The sequence below is a fragment of the Geotrypetes seraphini genome, chromosome 7 (genome assembly GCF_902459505.1).
Source record: "Geotrypetes seraphini chromosome 7, aGeoSer1.1, whole genome shotgun sequence".
Taxonomy (NCBI): domain Eukaryota; kingdom Metazoa; phylum Chordata; class Amphibia; order Gymnophiona; family Dermophiidae; genus Geotrypetes; species Geotrypetes seraphini.
This window is the reverse complement of record NC_047090.1, coordinates 73,859,867-73,879,273: the sequence shown is the minus strand read 5'-3', so window position 1 is coordinate 73,879,273 and position 19,407 is coordinate 73,859,867. Positions and strand designations below refer to the sequence as shown.

The following is a 19,407-nucleotide window of genomic DNA, read 5'->3' as shown; positions in this document are numbered from 1 at the left end:
TGTATCACTCGGTGGGGGGGGTGGGGGGGTTCTGTTGTTTCATATGGGCAATGTACTTTTGCTGTTGGCATGCTGCCTGTGTACTGTTTTCATTTTGTTTAATAAAATCTTAAACTTCAAAAAAAAAAAAAAAATTATAATAAAGAATTCAATATAAGAAAAGAAACTGAAAGTTTTATTAAAAAATAAGCAATGGTTCAGAAGTTACAGCTATTTTACGCAAAACGTAATTTCCCGTGCAACATTTTTAAAAATTTGCCCGCTTTTTGGCGTAGATTGGTGAAAAATGCCAGCAAACAATGTGTTAATTATGACTGTTGTTTGTAACTTGCTAGTATTTTTTTTGGAATGCGCTACCGGAGGAAGTGATCAGGCAGAGTACGGTACAGGGATTCAAACAGGGATTGGACGGATTCCTGAGGGATAAAGGGATCGTGGGATACTGAGAGAGGTGCTGGGATGTAACACAAGTATAGAAAGCTAACCAGGTAATAAGTATAGAAAGCCAACTAGGTCGTGCGTGTGCAAGACCGGAGGGTTAGGACTTTGATGGGAAGATAGGACTTTAATGAGAAACCAAGGTGGCAAGGGGCCCCTTCTGGTGATTCAGACAGTTCGTGACCTGTTTGGGCCGCCGCGGGAGCGGACTGCTGGGCAGGATGGACCTATGGTCTGACCCGGCGGAGGCACTGCTTATGTTCTTATGTTAAATTTATCAGGAGTCTGAGTCGGTAATTTTTATCGACTCCTACTCCAGGTACCCAAAATTGTCTCAGACTCCTCAACTCTGACTCTACAGCCCTGGTTTCTGGGAAAGAAACGGGAGGGGCTGGGAGCTTGGGGGAGACCAGATCCAATGGTGAACTTAACAGACTTTCTGGAATCATCTCTTGAAATAGTTACCCAGAGATTGACTCTAACTGTACTATTTGCTCTGGAGCTGGATCACAATAATGTTCTATGCTTATATTTCTGTAATATTAATCAACAGTTTATGGGATCAAATATTCAGATTTTTCCTGATTTTATCTAAAGATATGCAAAAGAAGCGCCAGTCATTCTTGGCCTATAGACCAAGAGTGAATGCTTTGGAGGCCAGTTTTGTATTGAAGTTTCTTTGTATTGTATTGCTTGAGGATTTAACTTTTTACCTTTTTTTGAACCAAAACAGCTATTGGATTTTCTTGTAGCTAAAGAGGAGATTAAGGTGACTGTATGACTCTCCAGTAGGGAGGGAATGCCGTGATCAGGCTGAGACAATGATGTGGGGAAGCCTCCAGGGAAAGTATTTTGCGGGGTTTTTTTTTCCTTATTGATTATTTCTTGTTGATTATGTATCTTGGATCTTATTTCTGACAAATTGTGGACTGTCTTAAGATGTATTTTTTCCTGATATCTTGATTTCTTTTTGTTATATTAATTACTGAGATTTCATCATCATGGATATATTGAAGTGACTGTAAATTTGAAATGTTAGAAAAAAAACAAACAAATTGTGAGCATGGAAAAAACTCTGCAAGCAAAAATAAAGCAAGGTAAAAAATATCAACAGTTACTGTTGATTAAGGCAAAGAAAATGAAAGTGAATGTAAAACGGATGGTGCTGTCCTTACCGTGAAGTCACTGAAGTGAAACTTGGAGCATTCTGGAGTCAGTGAAGAAAACAAGCTGCCCTGATGATCTTTAAATATAGAATGACACAACCAATCAGTAGGCTACTGACGTGGCAACAGATATTCTTTATGGCCTGGTCAGGATCTGTGCCTACATAGGAGCCTTGGTAAGGGTGGCTTTTACTTGGCTTTAGTTGCGGGATTGTTTTGACCAATACCATCTCCAAGTTGCATCTCAACAAGTTTTCTTGTTAGTCACTTGTTGTTTGGGAGGGGGAGGAAGCTAATGAAGGATTTGGTTGAAATCAGGCCTCGGAATCTTCAGGGTGCATCTGGTAAAAGCGACAAGTCCTAGTTTTTCCTCAAAGGATTGGGGATGTGTCTGTTCTAGCCAGCAGAGTTCTTCCTCTTCGGGTTTCAGAAAGGGCATCTCTCGGGGCAGGAATAACCAGGGGCAGCAGTGTCTTCTCTGCTTCCTCTGTTGCCAAAGGGGTCTTGGTGGTTGCTCCACCTGTTCACAGCAAATTGGCCCTTGTAACCTCTGGTCAGTGGGTTCTGGAAGTGGTATGCTTAGGCTATGCTCTAGCCTTTGTGACACCCATTTCAGATGCCACTATGGTTTCTTCATGGAGTTTGAGGTGACCAGACGCATTGCAGCTGCTCATTCAGTTGAGGAGCAGTCAAGCTTGTTCTGGCTTCAGAGCAGGGCATGGGTTGCTATTCCATCTATTTTGTGGTGCCAAAGAAGGGAGGTTCATTTTGGATTTCAAGAGTTAATATAACTCTTTCTGTGTATTGTGCTTTTTTAATTTAAATTTTAAATTTACAATCGTAATACAAAACATAATCTCTATGGATGGAATCGAAAAGAAAAAAGGGGTATTGTGCTTCTACATTGAGACCTTTTGTTTGATAGCCTCAGTACAAAGGTGAGTTGAAAAGTTGTCAGCCCATCCAACTTCCTAAATTCTGAGCATTATTTTATCACTGTAGTTGAAGAATGTTTTATTTTACATAGTGATAATTTGCAGAATCGTAATACTATGTTTTGACATTGTTTCAGATCATTGATTGAACCATGTCAACAAAGTGTGGAATTTTCAAGTATAGAACTCCAAGCCATCATAAAGTTCCTATTCCTGTAGAAGAAAACGCTAAAGGATATCCTTGAATGTATGATCAAACATTGAATAACAAATACCCATCATTACTGTACAGTGAAGTGGTGTACAAACTTTCAATGTGGAGATTTTGAGACCGAAGATGCAGCACAGTCTGGGAGGTCTCAAACAGTGTCAACTCCTGAAATTGTTGACCACGTCCATGACCTGATTTTGGCAAATTGGTGAATATCGGCTAAAATAATTGCTGAGACACTACAGATATCCAGGGAACATGGGTGTTTAATCCAAGGGCAGCTGGGTATGCAGAAGCTGTCAGCCAAGTGGGTGCCCAAATGTTTGAATGCTAATGAAAAATCCACAGTGTTTTATATAGGATGTGTAGGTATCCCTGAGCAAAGTTGTTCATATGAATTGTTTAGCTCTTTAAACAAATGTTCTGATGTGCAATGTATTTTTAAATCGTTTGCATATTGAATGTTGGACCAATGTGTGAGCAATTTTTGTGCATTGTATTTTCACATCCAACATTTCAAAAAACAAAACAAACGCCACCACCTTGCAGTTCAGGACTCTTGCTTCAAGAGGTAGATTGTTGTAAAGAATTATCTTTCAAACTTTTTGCCATGGCACAATGGTGTGCCCTAAAGAGATTTTGGGTATGCCACTGGAGATTCCAGAATTTTACTTTATTTTTTAAAATTCCCTTCATAAATATACAGTGCACTAGAATAGATGACATGTACATCGCTTACACAAGAGTCTGTCAATGTTATGAGTGTCTGTGTGTGTAAGGAAACAGCCACCCTGACAAGCATCATTCTTTAACTTGATTGGTCCTTGAAAACTAACGGCAAGTAATTTTATTTTTTATGCAGTAGTTATCCTAATCTGAGCAACAAAGCAATCAAAGCTTTACCATTTGGATCATCTTATCTTTGTGATCTTCAATTTTCAGCTCTGACAAAATTAAATTTAGAAAAAAAAAAGAAAGATACAGATGGTGGATAATGAAATGCGTGTTTGCTTGGCAACTATCGAGCTGAGTTTTGAGTTAATATGCACTCAATAACAAACACATCCATTGCATTGATTAGCAATTCTATTCTATTTACTTTAGTTTCTTCATTGTTACAATTACCCATACACAGCTTAAAGAACTAATAAATATTGTATTTTTCACTCCATAAGATGTACTTTTTCCCCAAAAAAAGTGGGTGGAAGAAAAGGTGCATCCTATGGAATGAATACCCCAACTCCCCTTACCTTATTTAGATCGTCACCCGCCCCTCGCCTGCCGCCGAAAGTACAGGAAGGGAAAGGCCAGGCAGGTGCAACAATTCCACGCCTCCGGCCCGGAAACCTTACCCCTGAAGTCACGTCGACGAGAAGGTTTGGCCAGCCATTGTCTGGCCCGGACCTTCTCTCAGACATCAGAATTGACGTCAGGGGTAAGGCTTCTGGGCCGGGGACTGCAATCACTGCACCTGCCTGGCCCTTTCCAGCAATTTCTTCCGTTCTGGTGCCACACTGCTGAGCCAGGAGTCCCTTCCCCTCCCCCCTCCCCCGCTGCTGCTTCGTCGACGTGTCCTCACAGCGGCAGCAACAGGAGGCAATTTAATTGGGCGGGCAGGCTTGGGGGGGGGCGAAAGAGGACAGAGGCTGGGAGGCAGTGAGGGGAACATAGGAGGAATGGACAATTGTTGGGCCTGAGGAAGGAAAGAAAAAAGAAATCAGACAATGGGGGGAAGGAAGAGGACAAAGCCTGGAAGGCATTGAGGGGGACACAGAAGGAGGGAGGGAGGAAGGGACAATTGTTGGGCCGAAGGAAAGAAAGAAACAGACAATAAAGGTAGGAAAAATGAGTTTATTTTCAATTTAGTGATCAAAATGTGTCAGTTTTGAGAATTTATATCTGCTGTCTATATTTTGCACTATATTTCTATAGTTGTTACTGAGGTGACATTGCATATTTACAAAAGTCATCTGCCTTGACATCTGTGCCCTGTCCCTGCCTGTCTTATGCCTTGCCCCGGCCTACCACTAGAGGGGGACAGGGTACAGAGCCTGGTAAGGAGTGTGGGGTTGGGTGCAGAGCCTGGCAGGAAGAATTTGGTTCAGAATGTTGGGGGTTTTTTTTTTCTTTCTTTCTTATTTTCCTCCTCTAAATCTAGGGTGCGTCTTATTGTCAGGTGTGTCTTTTGGAGCGAGAAATACAGTAACTCAAATTAAATGTTTTGTTAGTTTTGCAATTTTATAATTTCAATTATAGGATGACGCAAAAACTATTTTTTCCGTTTAATGTGCCAGAGCTAAAAAAAAAAAAAGTTTGGGAGAGACTGAGCTAAAGTAAGATGTTTCGGTTTCTGAGGCCTTAGTTTGCTAAAACATGGGATAGACCATTAAATAGGACAACTGTATGAATACAGAATACTATATGAATATAGTAGATCTGAACTTTTTAGATGGACTTATGTCAGACTGGCTTTTGACTGAGTTTCTTTCATAGTGGCCTTTAACTTTTTGGCATTTCCTGTTTGTGGCAAGACTTGACAATGATGCAGTTTCTCTGGACTAGATTCACTAAGGCACGGATCGGATTCGATCCATGGTCCGGGGGGCTGATTCACAAATCGCCCTAATGCAAATGAGGGTGATCGGAATCACACCCCCAACCGAGCGCCCGGATCGCTTGATAGCGATCCCGACGCATACGCAGACCATCTGTAGATGGTCTGTGGCATGCGCTTGCCCTCCATGCCCGGCAGAGCAGGAAATTTCTTTTTTTCTTTTTGCTGTTTTTTTTCTTCCCAAGCCTGTGGTTTTAACCTGCTTTAAGCCCACTGGTTAAAACCATGGGTTTGTACTGCAGGGAAGGGCAGGAGAGTCGGTACAGCAGGAGAGATGCAGGGCAGCGAGTCGGGGCGAGAGCATTAGATTGGGGCTCAGAGCAGAGAAGCAGGTCAGGGCGGCAGAAGGCAGGGCAGTCAGAAAGGACCTGAGCGACTGGTCCTCAGAAGTCACTTATTTTTGGATCGGTCAGCCCAGTCTGTGTCCCTCCCTTTTTTAATTTTTTTTTATTTTTTAGTGAATCGCTGTCCGCCTACATTTGAATGCCATTCCCCCCTTATTTGCATGCGCGGATCGGAGGATGATTGGGACAGAGGTTAGTGAATCGGGTCGGAGGGAAATGGGTCGCAGAGGGGTTGCAAAGTGGTCAGAAGTTGATCGGTGGGCTTAGTGAATCTAGCCCTTAGTTGTTTGTGTCAAGACTTGACAATGATGCTATCTCTTTGTTTGCCAGTTGGATAAAGTACTAATTAATGTCTGTGCTGATTTGTCTGGCAAAGCATAGTAGTTTGATGCTAGATGTAATTTAAATTGTTGTACAAGCACAGGCATAGAAAAACTGTTGAATCTTGTGTATTAACCAAAAAATATTTTCTCCCTTCTCAGGATTCCTACAGAAAGCAAGTAGTAATTGATGGAGAGACCTGTCTTTTGGACATTCTCGACACAGCAGGTCAAGAAGAGTACAGTGCAATGAGGGACCAATACATGAGGACAGGGGAGGGCTTCCTATGCGTGTTTGCCATAAATAATACTAAATCATTTGAAGATATTCACCATTATAGGTGGGCTTTAAAAGAACTGTTGAATTAATGATGTTATTGGCTATAGTTGTTGGTTTGTTTTTTGTTTTATTTTTTTAAGTTTTCTTGCTATCCAAATAGTGAATGATTTGGGATAAATCAAAGTTTAGTAGCAATTTATACACTACTTAACAAATTATTTGGGAAGCTGACATCTATATATAGTCAGACATAACAGTGCAATTAGGAAAGTTTTTAGCTTTTTGGGTTAGTCCATATCAAGTGGACCAATTCTAGAAATTAACCCCACTTAACTATCTTCACTGTTTGACTAAACTTTGTGTATATTATGTTAGCGGTTTCAAGCTACACACAGTCTGAAAAACTTTAGAATAAGATTCCTTCTATTTGCAGAATTATGTCACTAAAACATAAACAATGGGGCTCATTTTCAAAGCACTTAAACATACGAAGTTGCATAGTATCCAATGAAACTTTGTGTGTCTAAATGCTTTGAAAGTATGCCTCAGTGTGTACAATTATGCTTTGCTATGTACTAAAGCAAAAATAGCAGTCTTGTTTTCATTGAACACAATTTATCAGCCTGAAATTCACCCATTTAGGTACAATTTTGCGCTGAATTAGAATATTTCATAAGAACATAAGCAATGCCTCCGCTGGGTCAGACCCAAGGTCCATCGTGCCCAGCAGTCCGCTCATGTGGCGGCCCAACAGGTCCAGGACCTGTGCAGTAATCCTCTATCTATACCCCTCTATCCATTTTCCAGCAGGAAATTGTCCAATCCTTTCTTAAACCCGTACTCTGCCCTATTACGTCCTCTGGAAGTGCATTCCAGGTGTCCACCACACGTTGGGTAAAGAAGAACTTCCTAGCATTCGTTTTGAATCTGTCCCCTTTCAACTTTTCCGAATGCCCTTTTGTTCTTTTATTCTTTGAAAAGTTTGAAGAATCTGTTCCTCTCTACTCTCTCTATGCCCTTCATGATCTTGTAAGTCTCTATCATATTCCCTCTAAGTCTCATCTTCTCCAGGGAAAAGAGACCCAGTTTCTCCAATTTCTCAGCGTATGAAAGGTTTTCCATCCCTTTTACCAGATGTGTCGCTCTCCTCTGAACCCTCTCGAGTAACACCATATCCTTCTTAAGGTACGGCACCAATATTGGACGCAGTACTCAAGATGCGGATGCACCATCGCCCGATACAACGGCAGGATAACTTCTTTCGTTCTGGTTGTAATACCCTTCTTGATTATACCTAGCATTCTATTCGCTCTCTTAGCGGCCGCTGTGCACTGTGCCATCAGCTTCATTGTCATGTCCACCATTACCCCCAAGTCCCTTTCTTGGGTACTCACATTTAATAACATCCCTCCCATCGTATAGCTGTACTTCGGGTTTCTGCTTCCCACATGTAATACTTTACATTTATCAATGTTGAACTTCATCTGTCATCTCACTGCCCATTCCCCTAGTTGGTTCAAGTCCGAGCTCCACTAAATAATTTGGTGTCGTCCGCAAATTTTATTATCTTGCACTTCGTCCCTGTTTCTAGATCATTTATGAATATATTAAATAGCAGCGGCCCAAGCACCAAGCCCTCTGGAACACCACTCGTGACCCTCCTCCATTCTGAGTAGTGGCCCTTCATTCCTACCCTCTGTTTCCTACCCGCCAACCAGTTTATGTACGTCTCCTTCCACCGCATGGTTCTTCAGTTTCCGGAGTAGATGCTCATGAGGCACCTTGTCTAAGGCTTTTTGGAAATCTAGGTATATGATGTCTATGGGGTCTCCTCTGTCCATCCGTTTGTTAATTCCTTCAAAAAAGTGCAATAAGTTAGTTAGGCACGATCTCCCCTTGCTGAAACCATGTAGGCTGGTTATCGGAAGTTCGTTTCTTTCAAAATGTTCATCGTTGGTTTTTTTTATCAGTGCTTCCCCATTTTCCCCGGAACCGAGGTCAGACTCACCGGTCTGTAGTTTCCCGGGTCACCTCTTGATCCCTTTTTAAAGATGGGCGTAATGTTGGCTATCTTCCAATCCTCCGGGATCACGCCTGTTTTCAGGGATAGGTTGCAAATTTGCTGCAGTAGTTCCGCTATCTCCTCCTTTAATTCCTTCAGAACCCTTGGATGGATTCCATCCGGACCCAGGGATTTGTCAGTTTTTAGTTTTTCTATCTGCCTGCGCACATCTTCAAGGCTCACTTCCATGGATGTTAATTTTTCTGCTTGATTTCCATTGAAGAATTGCTTAGGTTCCGGTATCTTACATAGTAACATAGTAGATGAAGGCAGATAAAGACCCGAATGGTCCATCCAGTCTGCCCAACCTGATTCAATTTAAATTTTTTTTTTTTTTTCTTCTTAGCTATTTCTGGGCGAGAATCCAAAGCTTTACCCGGTACTGTGCTTGGGATCCAACTGCCGAAATCTCTGTTAAGACTTACTCCAGCCCATCTACACCCTCCCAGCCATTGAAGCCCTCCCCTGCCCATCCTCCTCCAAACGGCCATACATAGACGTTGTGACTTCAATTGTAAATACAGACGAAAAGAACATATATTAAGTCATTCCGAGACTTCTTTCTCCTCCTTCACCACTCCCTTCCTGTGTCCGTTGTATAGCGGTCACACCTCCTCCCTAGCCGGCTGCTTCCCTTTAACATATCTAAAGAACGGTTTGAAATTTTGTGCTTTCCCGGCTAGCCTCTCTTCATACTCTCTTTTGGCTTTCCGAACCACACGGTGACGTTCTTTTTGATACTTCCTGTGCTCTTTCCAGTTCCCCTCAGTTTTGTCCTTTTTCCATTTCCTGAATAAATTTTTCTTATTGCCTATCGCTTCCTTCACTATTTTAGTTATCCACGCCGGGTCTTTTGTTTGACTCTTTTTGCACCCCTTTCTGAATCTGGGGATATACAGATTTTGCGCCTCGCTCACCATGTCCTTGAAAAAATACTAGGCATGTTCTACCGATTGCCATTTTTTTGGAAGTATTCCTAAGTTTCTTCCATACCATTTCCCTCATTGCTTCGTAGTTTCCTTTCCTGAAGTTAAAAGTTGTCACTATGGTTCTCTTTCCTTTCGGTATTCCAACCTCAACCTTGAACTTGATCATATTATGATCGCTGTTTTCCACTACTTCCACTTCCTTTGCAGGTCCCCTTAACCCATTTAGGATTAGATCCAGAGTGGTATTTCCTCTTGTCGGTTCTCTAAGAAGCTGCTCCATGAAGCAAACTTGTGTAGCCTCTAGGAATTCTGTCTCCCTAGCTCATCTTGAGCTTCCAAGACTCCAGTCTATCCTGGGGTAGTTGAAGTCTCCCATAATAACCGTGTTACCGCTTTTGCATTCTCGCTTCATCTCGGCTTCCATTTCTTCATTGATATCTCCGATTTGTCCGGGTGGACGATAGTATAGACCCATCTTTATTTCAGGCCCTTTTCTTCCCGATATTTTAACCCATATCGATTCCAGCTTGTTGGTTGTCTCCGGTGTGTCTATTCTTGTCGATTGTATGCTTTCTTTTATGTATAGGGCTATTCCACCTCTTTTCTGTCCTGACCTATCCTGGCAATAGAGCTTGTACCCCGGCAGTGCTGTATCCCATTTGCTTTCCTCATTCCACCATGTTTCAGAGATTCCAATGATGTCTATGTCCTCTGCATTGGCCATATCTTCTAATTCCCCCATTTTGTTTCTTAGGCTCCTTGCATTAGTATATATGCAATTTAGATCCTGGTATTTTGTTGTCTTCATTTCCTTTCCCTGTGCTGTGGTCTTTAGTGTCTTCTCTTTTGCTACAATCTTTCTAACCTCTTCTGGGTTAGTCGACTCCTGTAATTTGTCCCTTGTTTCCTCCCAGCCTTGTTTCCCCTTAGTATCTTCACGGAATACCTTCTTCAAAATTGTTGACGCTTGGTCGACTGTCTGCTTTCCTCTTCCTCTTAGTTTAAAGCCTATTCTATTCCTCTCTTGACGTTGTTGGCTAGAAGTCTAGATCCCGCCGCGCTCAGGTGCAGTCCATCTCTCCTGTAGAGCTTGCTCTTGCCCCAGAATGTTGTCCTGTTCCTCACGAAGTGGAATCCTTCTTCCTCACACCATTTCCTCATCCACGCATTTATTGATTGTAGTTCCTCCTGCCTTTTCACATCTGCCCTCAGTATCGGTAGGATCTCTGAGAACGCTATCTTCTGGGTCCTCATCTTCAGCTTCCTTCCCAGAATCTTGAATTTTATCAGTGTGCTTCTTCAGTAGTCTCGCCTGCTGACATCATTCGTCTCAATGTGTATCATTACTGTGGTCTCTTCCGTCTCTGTCCTTCCAGGATCTTTCCAATTTTGTCCATGATGTCCTTGGTTCTCGCTCCTGGGAGGCAGGTCACCAGTCGATCCTCTCTCCCTCCTGCTATGTGGCTGTCCATATGCCTCAGGATCGAGTCTCCCACTAGGATCGCTGACTTTCCCTTCTTCAATTTTCGCTTTGGTCTCAGGCCAATGTCCTCGGTGTGCTTTGCTCTTTCTTCTTCTGGGCATCGACTAGCCAATTTCTCCCTCTCGTATGGTATTCCTCTGTGGGTGTCTTCTTTGAGGTCAACTGCTTGTTGTTCTCCCTTCCATGTTGGTGTTGGTGTAACTTCATCTTCCATCTGAAGTTCGTTCTCTTCTACCCTCCTCCTGAATGCTTCCTCAATGAATTTCTCGAGTTCCCTGACTTCCTCCTCGATGTGTCTCTCACTCATAAAGTTCTCAGCTGTCCTGATTGGGTCCTCTGTGGTGTAAAGTCCTTCTAGCTCCTGTATCTTGTCCTCTAGTCGCTTGACTTCCTTCTTCAAGCTTTTCAGCTCCTGACACCGACCGCATACATATGACTGTCTCCCCGAGGGGAGGTAGTCATACATATGACAGTCTGTGCAGAACACTGGAAAGCTCATCTTCTGGTTTCCCTCTACTTCCAGCGTCGTTCCTACTTTAAGATAACAGTTAAGATTACGTGTTCCTTCTGCGCCTGCTTCTTGTGTGTGCTGCCTTCGCTCTACCTTACCTTACTTTTGTTTGTGTGTTTGTCCCTTCTGTGCCTGCTTCCTTCAGCGCCTGCTTCCTACCTTGCTGCTTTCTTTTTGTGTGTGCTACCTTCGCTCTACCTTCTTCTTGTGTGTGCTACCTTTGCTCTACCTTACCTTACTGTTGCTTGTGTGTGTTCGTTCCTTCTGTGTCAGCTTCTTCCTTACCTTCTGTGTTTCTGTGCTTGCCGCTTCCTTACCTTACCTTCAGTCCTTCCCTGGTGCTCTCGGGTGCAGTGACTTGCCCCTTCTTCTTGAGGCCCTTCGCAAAGGTGCTCTCGTTAAGGCGAGCTCCTTTGCCGCGCCGAAAGGCTAGGCGCCGTTGGCTCCTCCCCTTTTAAGGGGGAGTTCGGCGCCTGCTCTGAACGGTGGGGGTGGGTGGAGTGAACTCTCGCCTCTGCTCCAAGCTGCTGTTCTTATCTGGCTTGTTCTGTGTGATCCTTTCTGCCTCGCCTTCTCTTAGTGCTCCTTGCCGATGCTTCTCCTCCCTTCCTGTTCATTTTTGAGGCTCTCACTTCAGCATTGTTCTTCAATTTGAATCAAAGTAGGCTGAAAAATTTGCTTGTTTGGACTAAGCTCCCTTAATAAGAAATGCTTATTTTCCACTATAAATTGTAATCTGTGCTGAACTGTTTTTCAATCAGGAGGCCTAACTATATTTGATGAAATAATATGCACAGAAAAAAAAGAAATAATTATGCAAAGAATTTCTTAAATGAACTTTAAGTAATTCCCTAAATCTCAAATAATAAATCACAGACCTAACTTCCCCCCCCCTTTTTTTTTTTATGAAGCCGCGTTAGGGTTTTTGATCACTGGTCACAGTAGTAAAATCTCCGATGCTCATAGAATTCCTATGAGCATTGGAGCTTTTACTGCCGCGGCCAGTGATCAAAAACCCCCTAACGTGGCTTCATGGAAGAAACAGGCACACCACATTCTGAAGCTCAGATGTTTGCTGGCTATTGGCCCTGACACAGTGGACTAGCAACGGTGTCCATGAAACGCTGGCCGCGCCGGCTTAGCCATTAAATAGGCTAAATAAAGAACTTGACGTGGAAGTCTTTAAAAAAGAAAAAGAAAAAGCAGATTGAGATAAGTGATTTAGCTGCCTATTAAATAAGGATACACTGTGAATAGGACTGAATTTTAATATCTTAGCTTCACCTTTAAGAGTTTTGAATTTTAGTCACTACACTTAAGGTCTATTTATTAAAAAGTTTCAAAAATTCAATTGGGGTATGGGCCTATGACTGGAGCATGGAGCTATAGAAATACGCTGACAGTTGAGTCTGTGATAGGACTACGCGTATGCTCCGAATCTGAGGCCCTCCTCTAAGTTTCCTACACAGTGGATATATCATGTCCAGAAAAAGGAGGCCAGATTGAGACATCCAGGTTTTATTTCTACTGAAAGCAATGGAAGTAAGGCGAACAGATAGACATCTGGGCTTTACTTCTATTGAAAGCAATGGAAGTAAAACCCGGATGTCTCAATCCGTCCTCCTTTTTCTGGAGCCATATGGTAACCCTACCTAAGGCCCCTCTTATGGGAGAAGTCTTAAGTGCCTGGGCCAATCAGGGCATAGGCCCTTCCCCTGTGTATCCCAGGATGCACTGGGAAGGGGAATGCCTGCCATTCTGTGGAGGCGGGCCTGCTGGCTGGAGGGAGTAAGCATCCCTCTGGCCGGCCTGCAAGAAATAGGTACCGGAGGGGGGGGAATCTAGGCGGGCTTAGGGGTGTTGGGGTGGGGGCATGTTTTCAGGGAGGGTTCACATTTGGGGGATGTGAGTTGGCATCCTTCTGGTGATTTTAGGGGGTGCAAGCAGGAGGAATTGGGTACTCCTCCTGCTGCGTACATTCGGGGGTGGGGGGCTTAGGGGATTCCAGCAGGAGGGAGTGGGCATCCCACCTGCCGGTCAACTGCAGCTGGGGTTTTTCCTGCCGCGGTTGCTGAGCTGATCGCAGCAGGGAGATTCCCTTTCTTCAATCAACTCAACAGCAACGCGATTCTCTAACTGGCACCTGTGACATGGACGCTGGTTAGAGAATTGGGGTGGTTAGGTGTCTGTCTGTGAGGACAGGCGAGATTCTCAGCTGCCACCTAGGCGGCTGCTGAGACCAGCATCCTTGACCAGCTTCCTATACAGAATTTCCCCCTTAATTAAAATGTCAGGACAACCCAAATAAAGCAATTTTACAATAATCCAATTATGATAGTATGTTGCCTGAACTAAAATTGAAGATGCTCTTGCAGAAAATATTTTTAATAACGATAAGTTTTGACATTTTTGAAAAATATTTTCCAGCATAGATAGTTACCGGAAATTTAAGCCTGGAAAAACCCTGGCCATGGTTCTGTATACAGCGTCGTCATGTGAGTGATACTTGATCAGCGGCCGCCGATAGCGACGCTGTATACAGAATCCAGCTGTTTGTTTACAATAGAAAAAAAAAAAGATTACTGTGCGGCATGCTGAGGTATCCTGCAGTAATTTGGGGATGTGCACACATTAAACTCGTGTGCTAAAAAAAAAAACCAAAAACCACGAGCTCTGGGGGAGGGTTTAGGGTCTGATAGCAGGCGTGTTCTGAGTTAATTAAGTTGGCTGACAGGCATTGCTGCACACTAATTAATTAGTGTAGCTTTAGTACTTAGATCCCAACTGCTTGCAAAGAAAAGGTAGCAGTAGGGGTTTGTGTGCTAATGGCCACACACTAATGGGAAAATTAGATTGTGTCCATTTAATAAGAAAAATAGTGGCTTTAGGATGAGTGATGGAAGCAAATGATTTTTCATATTTAGACAATCGTTTGGTAGCTGCCTTGATAGTCATCAAACAATTCATTGCCTCGACAAGGAATGTTGGCCAGACGATCTTGGAGATTAGGGTCCATGTCAAGTTTCAAGTTTATTGAAATTTTGATATGAACGCAGTATCAAATATATTCAATGCGTATAACAATAATAAATTGAGGGGACAAATAAAACCATTTGAAACAATGAACATACAATCATATCCCTCCCTTCCTTATGTATCACTAATTAATTATGGATATGATTGTATGGATTCGGCTCATCTTAAATATCTCACTTGGAAAGTAATTGCTCTCATGTCTGCTTGCAGGGTCAGCGAGCTACAAGCTTTAGTTGCAGACCCACCTTTCACAGTATTCCATCATGACAAGATGGTCCTCCGTACTCATCCGAAATTCTTACCTAAAGTGGTTTCAGAATTTCATCTCAATCAATCCATTGTACTTCCAGTGTTTTTTTTCAAAGCCTCATTCTCATCCTGGAGAAACAGCTCTTCATACTCTGGACTGTAAGTGGCACCTACCTTTCATGTGAATCACGGGTATAGAGGCACTTTATGATGCCTAACACCACACTGGCATTAACCACTCCTACAATGGCATGAGGTGGTGTAAAGTGCCTCCATAGCTGCCTACACTTTTTTTTAAAAGCTTTTTCTTTTCTTTTTTTATGGTGCTTTGCACTGAAGTTAGGTGCCGTTTATATAATATGGACCTAAATAGAAAGTTGAACCAGCTTCAGTTCAAGATGAGCCTCAGTTGCTGCACCATTCTGTTGTGTTGGAGGCAGTCTTAGAGTAAAACTACCAAATCCTTCTTTTCAATATCCTCCAGGTAAAGACACTAAGGGCCTGTTTTATAAAGCTGCGCTAGCGGCTGCTGCACGATAATGGCCCCGAAGCCCATAGAGATTTAAAGGGCTTCGGGGCTGTTGCCGCACGGCAGCCGCTAGTGCGGCTTTGGAAAACAGGCTATATGAGTTTGGAAACCGTAAGAAGGAAAGTTTATTCGTGGGCTATATTAGCTCAACGCACAACAGCTTACCAGTTAACAGATTCTCTGTTTTCAACATTTCCATTTATACAAATCATTGGCTCATTTTATCTACAGGATCTCTCTGAGCATCTCAATAATATAGAAGAATGTACTTTAAATTCAATCAAAAATACATATGTAAGATACTATATCTAGACTTGCCTCAGTTTCTATAGCAGCTAGACAAATTGCTTGGTTGTGTTCTTCTAGTTGGAGAATGACACAGAGGCATAATTTGTTTCCATCCCCATGATTAACCGTAGGAAACCATCCCTGTGTCATTCTTTAAGGAGAGAGGGAAGAATCAGAGTATGAATGGGCACAGCTACTGATCCTCAAGCCTCACCCTGAAGAATGCTGGTGTAGGACCGAGGTTGAGAGACACTTAAGAATGACATGGGACTAAACACATGTAGATGGAAAGCAGTATATACTAATCCTTAAAGAACATAAGAATAGCTTTACTGGGTGAGACCAAATGGTCCATCTAGCCCAGTAGCCTGTCCTCATGGTGGCCAATCCAGGTCACTAATACCTGACAAAAACCCAAAGAGTAGCAACACTGCATGCTACCAATGGTAGCTGATATGGTAAAATGGGGAGGGGGAGACAATGTTTAGGTACTGTATATTAGTGATAGGATGAAGTGCAAAAGTGGCATTGTGATACTCAAAAGGTGAAGGGGAGAAATATGTAGAAGCTGATAAAGATAAGGCTGAATTGATTAAATATTTCTGTTCTGAAGTTCTGCTCCCGGCTCTTCGGCTGTGAAGATGTACATAGAGTTCAGTGACCATTTTTGTAACTCCTTTTAGCTTGGACCCCAGTCTTTCTTTCCTTCCTTCGTTCCTCCTTTCTTTCCTTCCGTTCTGCCTTTCTTTCCTCCTTTTTTTCCCTCATTCCTTTCTTTCCTTCCTTACCAAATGTAGGAAAAATAACAGTTTCACACAATAAATAATTTTAAAGAAAAACATTCCTAACATGGACCCCATTTTTTCCACTTTCCTTATGTCCTCCATCCCATCAGTTCTTCAGAACCACTTTCATTCTACTGAAACCAGTATGCTTGAAATCCAGGACTGCATATTCATTAGGGATATCTTGAAAACCCAACTGGCTGGAGGTCCTCCAGGACAGGTTTAAGAACCTAAAGAGATGACACATTGTTTTGTCAGAGGAAATATTGAACATCTGTGCCTGCATGGTGTACTTAAAAGGCAAATCACAAGAAACTACTTGATTTCTGTCTCTATCTGCTGGTCAATGGGCAAAACATTCACAGGTTCTGGCCTGGTCTGGTAGAACTAAAGAAAAATAAAATTTGTAAATAATATACATATGTATATATATTTCAGTGATTTAATATGAAAAAATGTTGTAAATAAAGATTTAACCATATTTTCCCCTTCTGTTTCTTATATAAGAGAACAGATAAAGAGAGTTAAAGATTCTGAAGATGTTCCTATGGTCTTAGTAGGAAACAAATGTGATTTGCCATCCAGAACAGTAGATACAAAACAAGCCCAAGACTTAGCAAGAAGTTATGGAATTCCTTTTATTGAAACATCAGCCAAGACTAGACAAGTAAGTAAGAGTAAAAAGAAACCAAGTAACAAGTTGGAGGATAGAGGAAGATGGCATTGACCACATCACTTTAAAACAATAATTTATTCTTGTAAATGTTAAATCATCATAATTGATTAGAAGAGATGTTTGCAAAGCCAAGTAAGGGGGGGTGATTTTTGCTTGGGATTTTTGGGGTTTTTTTTAAACTGACTTTCTAAATCTGTTACTTAGGGCTCCTTTTACAAAAGTGCGCTAGCGTTTTTAGCGCACGTATGAGATTAGCACGTGCTAGCCAAAAATTACCACCTGCTTATAGGAGGCGGTAGCAGCTAGCACACAGGGCATTTTAGCACGCGCTAAAACCACTAGCGCACCTTTGTAAAAGGAGCCCTTAATCCTTCCTATTTAGCTCTAGTTAGACATTTAAAAACACCTTTTAGGAGTCTTCAGATTGCATGCTGTATGTATGGACAATGATACAGAAGTACAAAGTACTGAAGACAACTATTTAAACAGCATAGAAAGCTTGTGCTAAATGCAAACGTGTCCATAGAATATAAAGGGCACATTAGCATTTAGCGTGCGCTAAAACGGCTAGCGCACCTTAGTAAAAGGACCCCATAATTTATTGATGACTGCTTCCTTATTACAAAGTAAGACTATGTAGCACTTTATCGATTATAAGTAATATGTGCAGCAATCCTTTATACTGTTATACTATCACTCGTGTTCTTCAAAAACAGTACTTCACAGCATGTTTATTTATAGCTTTTTACTTATTCATTGGTCTTCAGAAGTGCCAATTGATTTGAGTGGCCAAAGACTATGTGGCGCTACCCTCCTCATCAGACCGTTGTTTTATATAAGGTGCATTAGTGCTTCAATACTTCAGTACTTGAGTAAGTAAATAAATAATCTTTCAACTTATCTTTTTTTCATTTTCTGAGTTTTCCCTTTGTCAGTAATTATCGGGAAGGGACCTGTCATTCCGATATGTTTTGCCCGAAGCCTGTATCAAGAAAAAGTCCCCCCCCCTTCTACTTTAGCTCCATACCATCCCAATCATTGGCATTTTAAGAGCACGGGTCCAAGCACTGAACCCTGCAGCACTCCACTGGTGATGCTTTTCCAGTCCAAGTATTGTCCATTTACCCCCACTCTCTGTTTCCTATCCGCCAGCCAGTTTTTAATCCACGTGAGTGCTTCCATGGCTTGCAATTTTTCGAAGTAGTCGTTCATACGGAACTTTGTCGAATGCCTTCTGAAAATCCAGATATAAAATGTCGACCGGGTCACCCTTGTCTATCCACCTGTCTACTCCCTTGAAGAAGTGCAGCAAGTTCGTCAAGCAAGATCTTCCTTTGCTGAAGCCATGCTGACTGGTCCTCATCAGATCGTGTCCATCAAGGTGCTCAATGATGCGGTCCTTTATCAACGCCTCTACCATCTTTCCCGGTACCGAGGTCAGCCTCACCGATCTGTAGTTTTCCGGATTACCCCTCAAACCTTTCTTGAAGATCGGCGTAACATTCGCCACCTTCCAGTCTTCCGGAATCCTTCTCGATTTGATCGACAGATTGGCTATTAGTTGAAGCAGTTCAGCTATAGCCCTTTTCAGTTCCTTGATTACCTTCAGATGGATGCCATCCGGTCCCGGGGGTTTATCATTTTTAAGCCTATCAATCTGCCTGCATACCTTTTCTAGACTGATTATCAACCTGTCAGTTTCCCATCTTTGTTTCCCACGTATAGCCTGTTGGCTTCCGGTATGTTGTGTATATCCTCTTCGGTAAACACAGACGCAAAAAATGTGTTCAGTTTGTCGGCGATGGCTTTGTCCTCCTTTAGTGCTCCCTTTATTCCATGGTCACCGCTTTCTTCGCAGGTCGTTTCCCCTTAATATATCGAAAAAACGGCTTGAAGTTTTTTGCCTCCTTGGCTATTTTTTCCTAGTAGTCTCTTTTGGTCCCTCTTACCGCCTTATGGCACCTGCTTTGATGCTGTTTGTGCTTTTTCCAGTTTTCGTCTGTTTTTGACCTTTTCCATTCCTTAAAAGAAGTCTTCTCGTCTCTGATCGCTTCCTTCACTGCTACAGCGAGCCACGCCAGTTTCTTGTTCTGTTTCTCCTTGGATCCCTTGTTGATATGCTGTATATACAGATTTTGTGCCTCGGTGACTGTGTCCTTAAAAAGGGACCATGCTTGCTCTAGTGTCTTTACAGTGCTTATCCTCTTCTTAATCTTCTTTCCCACCATGAGTCTCATTCCTTTGTAATTCCCTTTTCGGAAGTTCAGTGCTGTGGCCATCGTTCTAGATCAGTGGTCTCAAACCCTAAGCGGGGCCACATTTTGAATTTGTAGGTACTTGGAGGGCCGCAGAAAAAATAGTTAATGTCTTATTAAAGAAATGACAATTTTGCATGAGGTTAAACTCTTTATAGTTTATAAAACTTTTCTTTAACAGTTAAAAGGAAAGTTATATAAACTATAAAGAGTTTTACCTCATGCAAAATTGTCATTTCTGTAATAAGACATTAAATATTTTTTCTGCGGCCCTCCAAGTGCTCTATGTTTTCTAC

At 42.3% G+C, this 19,407-nt stretch overlaps 1 protein-coding gene across 8 annotated transcripts in view; it reads left to right on the top strand.

The window, feature by feature from the left end:
• Positions 1-19,407, top strand: part of KRAS (KRAS proto-oncogene, GTPase) — a 93,691-nt gene that overhangs the window by 33,894 nt on the left and 40,390 nt on the right. For all 8 annotated transcript variants that reach the window (XM_033951463.1, XM_033951464.1, XM_033951466.1 and 5 more), the window contains 2 exons: positions 6,191-6,369; positions 16,688-16,847. In XM_033951463.1, coding sequence (XP_033807354.1) covers positions 6,191-6,369; positions 16,688-16,847 — 339 coding nt within the window. The remainder of the gene's footprint in view (positions 1-6,190; positions 6,370-16,687; positions 16,848-19,407) is intronic.